Raw genomic sequence first — 6,827 nt, forward strand, 5'->3', positions numbered from 1 at the left:
TGTGTGTGTGTGTGTGTGTGTGCGTGTGTATGTGTGTGTGCTTGTGCGCACATGTGTGTGTGTGCGTGTGTGTGTGTTTGCTCCCTGGGGAACCGAACGGACGTGCAGGAATGATATGTGGTAGCACTGGTGGAAAATAAATGACCCATTCTATATTTTACATTCTGTACTTGAGAAATATCCTAAAAAATACTATCACATATCTTAAAAGTTTGCAAGAGTAAACGTAAAAGTTTTAATATTCTACTCCAATAAGAGTATTAAGGTTCAACAGTCCAATAAACAACCTCTTTACTGGGTTGAATGTGAGGTAGCCTGTGATTTAAGGTTCACGTCCTCAGACTGTAACAACCTGTCAGGTCAGCTCAAGGTGGATGAGCCTGTTAGTCACTCCTCTTCTTGTGTGTCGAATCAAACTGGAACAAAGACCGAGACCAATGTTTCAACTGGTGCAGTGAAAGACAATGTTGTGTTTTAATACTCAGGCAAATCTGATGGGGTAAATCTAGTTGGGTAAATTTAGCTAATGCTTTTGGTCACTGCTCATACATGAGGCTGAAGTTTAAAATGACCTATAGTTCTACAAACCTATACTCTTTCCAAAACTTGAATCACACAAAGCATTTGTGTAAATGTGTTAAAAACGTGTAAAAAAACATTCTTAAATCAAATGTGTGTGTGTATATGTGTGTGCGAGTGTGTGTGTGTGTGTGTGTGTGTGTGTGTGTGTGTGTGTGTGTGTGTGTGTGTGCGTGTGCGTGTGCGTGTGTGTGTGTGTGTGTGTGTGCAGAGCGGAAAAAGTAACAGCTCATTTATTTTTAGATTATAACAATAAACACTAAATATGGTGAATGCTGCATGAACCAGATCACACACAAGACTGCATTTGAATTCGACTATATTCTCGTATATATTTTCAGTCATGTTCAATTTGGAGACACTAGTTTACCAAAAATTATTATTTAGTACAGATTACTGTTTACGGTTTTTAAAGATATTTGTTCTAATTTACACCAGTGCTTTGTGTAGGCTACTTCAAGTTCTGGAACGAGCTTAGGTCTACAGACCTTGGCTGTTTTTGTTTGACTTTTCAACCAAACTATTAGGCCTAGAGATAAGGCCGGGTTAAACATTATAAAACACGATAAAACATCTCTTCAGGCCAGCCTGATTTAGACAGTTCACTGACCGATACAGTGAAGTGATACAACACACCACTATATAGGATATAGCATTTAATGTAGTGTGATATATCTATAAATATAAATATTTCCCAGTCCTCCAGATGCTTCGGCTGATCGCAGCCCGCGGAGGGAGGCTCCTGGCCCGGCCGCCGGGGGCTGCTCTGACCCCCGTCTGCTCCAGGGCAGCCAGCCATGGAGAAGGCGGTACGAGACACTGTGAATAGGCCTGCTACTATAATAAACACACTATAGAACGGCTACTATTGAACCGAAAAGAGGTAATTTAACGATGTAATTAATCAAGGGAGGCCGTTAACAATGAGGACAACCCTAGAAATCAATGTTGCGTGACCAATCAGCCACGTAGTTCGGGTTTTCAACCAGCAGATGTCGCTGTGGGCCTCGATAAACAAGCGGCCCCGCTCTGCAGACGATTCAAATCGGTGAATTAACAACAATAAACCTAATGCATGTACTTGATCCGTGCTGAGAAAACGGAGATCTGACGTGATCCCCTGCGTCCACAGAGGCGTCGACGGCGGTGGACATGTCCCGTCCGCTCTACTGGAACCGTCTGGACACCCCCCTCCCGGACAGGCCCTTCAAGGACGTCCTGAACGAGGAGGACACGGCCCTCAAGCAGAAGGAGAAGGGCCCTTGGGGCCAGTTGACCAAGGAGGAGAAGATCGCCAGTACGTCTGCCTGCTCCTCCTCTACAGCCGTTAGCTGATAACAACTTCATTGGTACCGCCCTCAAACACAATGACGGTCTGAAAGGGATTCACAGCAGGAGCCCGCTGGAGCACTGGTTCTCAAATGTGGGTGCGCGTACCCCTAGAGGCTGTTTTGAGTACTGACATTTTTTAATTCCTAAAGCTAGACAAAAAGGAAATTGAGAAAGTGGTCGGAACGTAAATCTAACTACAAGGAGAATATGTGAAAAAGCAATCACATCCAGAAACACAAAAGCGTCGTCAGTTTCAAGAAGAATATATTTGAATGTGATTCCCCTTTACATGGTCTGAACCTAAAATTAGCCCACAGTTGCATGAAGCACGGGCCCATGTCTCTCACTAAATTGAGGGTATTTGCACCCTTTTAATGTTCATGTTCATGCTGGCAAATAGAACACACACACATTATTCATGCTCGTTTTTTTTGTTTGTTTTATGCCGGCAAGGGGGGTACTCAGCTGAAAAAGTATCTGAGAGGGGGTACACCAGTAGAAAAGTTGATGAGGAACCCAGGAGACAAGCCCCCCTCCTGGGCATGCTTAGGACGATGATAGGGGCTAAACGGGCAGACTTAACAAGCCAAACCGAGGTTAAGTACGTTGTTATAAAACAGTTTATCGTTCAGGTTAAAATCCCTCCTGAGGCGTGTGCGTCTGGCTCACTGATTGGTCTAACGAGTAATCAAAGAACAACACTCCCAGACCGCTGCTGCGCGGGCTCCGGTTTCATCCGGTTTCATCAGCTCGTGTTTAGCAGCACGCTCACACGCATCCCACCGTGGGTACAGTCAGGGTGGGGAGGAGACGACAACGAGCTGAATCTGCACGTGAATCTACAGTGAAGCGTGCAAACGTTTCCAACCAGAGACTCACGTGTTGCACAGCGGGGGTGCAACTTTACACACTTGTGGTCGTCATGATGCATCGCACTCCTCCGTCTCCTCATCCTAACCCTAACCACACCAAACTCTGAAATCAATGAGCGCCTGTACCCTCACACCTCAACCATTTCACGTACAATACACAAAGTAGAAATAAACCAATACATTCATATATATATATATATATATATATATATATATATATATATATATATATATATATATATATATATATATATATAACTTATAACAGAGTCCATGTCTCTGGTATCATTTACTCACTATTTTGTTCTTAAAGTGTTTAAAAGTGTTCTGCACAGACAGTTTCCAGGCTTTAAACAAATTTTAATGGATGCATTATCTTCTGTAATGTAAGACCTATATGTCCCCCCTCCTTCTCTTCTTTCCTCATCTCCCCTCCTCCCCCGTCTCCCCCTCCTCCTCTCCTCCCCCCTCTCCCTCCCCTCCTCTCCCCTCCTCCCCCCCCCCTCCCCCCGGTGGTGCAGTATACAGGCTGGCGTTCCAGCGGACCTACCCAGAGATGAAGCAGAGCACGGGGGAGTGGAAGACGGTGGTGGGCGGGATCTTCATCTTCATGGGTCTGACCGGCCTGGTGGTCATCTGGCAGAGCTACTACGGTAGATGGGACATCTTATAATCTTATAATTATACATCGCGTGTGGGCTAGCACCCCACGTATCTGCCAGCTGGTGTGTCATATAACCTGGCCCGTGTGTCTGGACCCCCTCCCGATCAGACAGGTCTGAACGGGAGGAATCTGCTGGAGACCTATGCTGAGCCAATCACAGCGGTCTTTTTTCATAAACAGCCAAGATGGCCGCCGCTTATGTGGAATGGACTGATATTAAACAAACTACTCCACTCAAAGCTTTTGTTGATCAGACAGATGTGTTTGCCATACTTTGGACAGGATTTACAGTCGGAAGTAGGCGTCCTACCTCATGTAGTAGGATGCCTACAGGTAGACTGTGGACATTGGGGATCGAACCCAGAACCTTTCATCACCCTAGCTACGACTAGACCTGCATCTCCAGCCATATAACATAACCTCTCCTCCACCCCCTCCTCTCTCTCCTCTCCTCCTCCCCTCCCCCTCTACCCCCCCTCTCTCTCCTCTCCTTCTCCCCCTCCTCTCTCTCCTCCCCCTCCTCTCTCTCCTCCCCCTCTCTCCTCCCTCCCCCCTCCTCCTCTCTCTCCTCCCCTCCCTCCTGCCCTCTCTCTTCCCCCCCCTCTCTCCTCTCCTCCTCCCCCTCCTCTCTCTCCTCCCCCTCTCTTCTCCCCCTCTCTTCTCCCCCTCCTCTCTCTCCTCCCCCTCTCTCCTTCCTCCCCCCCTCCTCCTCCCCTCCCTCCTACCCTCTCTCTTCCCCCCCTCTCTCCTCTCCTCCTCCCCCCTCCTCCTCCCCCTCTCCTCTCTCCCTCCTACCCTCTCTCTTCCCCCCCTCTCTCCTCTCCTCCTCCCCCCTCCTCCTCCCCCTCTCCTCTCTCCTCCCCTCCAGTCTATCCCCCCCAGCCCAGGACCTTCGCTGAGGACTGGCAGGCCCGTCAGCTCCAGAGGATGCTGGACATGAGGGTGAACCCCATCGAGGGCTTCTCCGCCAAGTGGGACTACGAGAAGGGCCAATGGAAGTAGAGTGCGGGCCTGAGTGGCGCACAGCTGGACCAATGAGAGCGGCAGCTGTGCTCCAGCAGTATTGAGGAGGCGTTTGATGGCATTACTGGAGCAGAACCACTGAACACCTGTGGCAGTGGGATTTGTAGTTGTAGATAATAGAAATAGAAAGTCACACGTGTAAATCAGTCAATTTGAGAGAAAATGCGACGGTTGCACCGTCTTAAATTCTTCATTGCAGCCGCAAAAATCCTATTCTACTAATCACAAATGCAGAAGCTCATAGAAACTCCTATGCTCACATGTTGGCTGCTGTCGCTGCAGTGAATATGGTGCCAAACACATCCACACAACCGTATCAACACACTTGAATTCATGGACAAACTTTGCTCATCTGCAAATCAGTAAGTGAATTCATGCAATGAGAGTTGCGCACCTGTAGAATACTTACTCACAAATAAAAATAAATGTCTTATTTATACAACTGCTTGAATACGAGTCTCAGATGCTTTTTTCTTTGCTCGTAAATCTCAGTGAAATGTGGCTTGTTTGGGCACGTGTCCCTTGGTGACATGGCTGGAGTTTTTTTTCCACATTTCTCTACATTTCCGAATGCGAAAAAAAAACTCCAGCACGATACAAGCTCCGTTGTAATACAGATTAAGACTCGTAGCGGCAGGGTCAAGCATTTTTTGATATTGACTCGTGTTTGTGCTTGAAAAATGAACACATTTATTTTTTTATTTGTGAGAAAGATTCTACAGGTGTGACACTCTCAGGTGTGAATTCACACTGATTTTCTTTTTTTTCTGTCAATGACTTTAGATGTTTTGATACGGGTATGTGAATGCGTTCTGCAGCATATTCACTGCAGCAACTGGACCAACAATGTGAGCGTATGAGTTTTCATGAGCTTCCAAATTTGTGATTTGTAGAATAGGATTTGTGCATCTGCAAAGGGAAATGTTGAGAACTGGGGTAACTCTTGTGTTTTTTGGACACCAAAACAAATTGCAACTCCTAAAGCATTTTACTCTGTGACTTCACATTTACTAACACACGTGTGACTTTCTATTTTTATTTTCTACAATACAAATCCCACACTCACAGGTGCTCAGCGGTTGTTCTCCAATAACACCTTGATAGAGGCTTCACAGTAGTCACATCTGATTGGTTTGGGCAGCTGTCAATCACTAGTCGCAGTAGCAGTCTGAGCATGTTGATTTGTTTTGAGACCCTGAACTGCTGCAGGCGTCATAAAATAAATTCATTATTTATCCTAGATGGGAACCTAGATTTACAGAATAATTTCCGGTTGTAAATAACTTTTAGCAGAATATATAGACAACATTATGTGACCATTCATGTTAAACATGATTAGTGTCTCAACAGTCAGACGTGCGTGGCAATCAATCTGTCAGCCAATCAGGGACCACAAGAATCTATCACATTCGGTCACCAAACACCGCAACCAAAAATAAACTAGAAAGAAAACCATCCAGTCCAACCACCAGCAGTATTTTATTAGGTTTTTAATTGCATTTCAAAGTATTACAAATGGCATTTGGATAGACACAGTCGGACAGTATCATTGTTTCGGACCGCTGCCCTGTTCTCGCTACAACACACCAGGACCATCTTCTAAAGCTAATCTGTTGCTACGCTAATTCTCCTCGTGCCAGAAACATCCGTTAACGCTAAACTTTAAACGAGAGAGACGAACGAATCACGTCCGAGCGAGGGACGGGGCGTTGAGATTCTGTAATCAACGTTTTGACACGAATATAAATAATGTTCCAAAGTCATCACACGTTGTCTTCTTTCTTTTGTTTCACCTTAAATATGTTGCTAAGCTACGCTAGCGTGCTACTCTAATCACTTTAAATAACTAGGATATAGTGTCGGGGAAGGCGCCCTCCTCATCTGGACCACAAGGGGGAGCCGTGGATCTCGTTTCGGGTGGGGGTTAAGGGGGTGAGGATTGGGGGGGGGGGGGGGGGGGGGGGGGGGGGTTAGGGAGTCTTCATCGGGAGGGGCTACAGTAGAAAAATAGATCTAATACGGGACTGGAATGCTTCTGAGAAGGCCTTGGCTTCAACTAGTGGGATGGATGGGAGCTGGCAGTGCTCAGCCCAATAGGGGAAGTGGGGACTACGACATGGAAACAAATATAAATAAATAACGGGGTGGAGGGAGGTTAATGGTGTTAGCCAGGGTGATGGGGAGGTCGGGCAAGAGGAATGGGGGGAGAGATGAGTGGTGTGTGTGATTAGAATTGTAATTGGCGTGAGCACCAGCAACCAAGGAGGTTTATGACGGTGTGGACTACATGATGTACCGTACTGAGAAGCGCACGCGTGTTTGTGCTTGTGTGTGATGAAGGAAATATAGTAGGCCTA

The 6,827-nt window shown here is 46.4% G+C and overlaps 1 protein-coding gene across 1 annotated transcript; it reads left to right on the top strand.

Moving 5' to 3' along the window:
* Positions 1 to 1,034: 1,034 nt before the first annotated feature.
* Positions 1,035 to 6,236, top strand: cox4i2 (cytochrome c oxidase subunit 4I2; the record flags this gene model as incomplete). Its single annotated transcript, XM_030367309.1, is given in 4 exon segments — positions 1,035 to 1,388; positions 1,712 to 1,876; positions 3,305 to 3,436; positions 4,316 to 6,236. Coding segments are annotated over 4 exon segments (534 nt in total). The 3' UTR covers positions 4,450 to 6,236.
* Positions 6,237 to 6,827: the final 591 nt, after the last annotated feature.

This window comes from Gadus morhua, chromosome 1 (genome assembly GCF_902167405.1).
Source record: "Gadus morhua chromosome 1, gadMor3.0, whole genome shotgun sequence".
NCBI lineage: Eukaryota > Metazoa > Chordata > Actinopteri > Gadiformes > Gadidae > Gadus > Gadus morhua.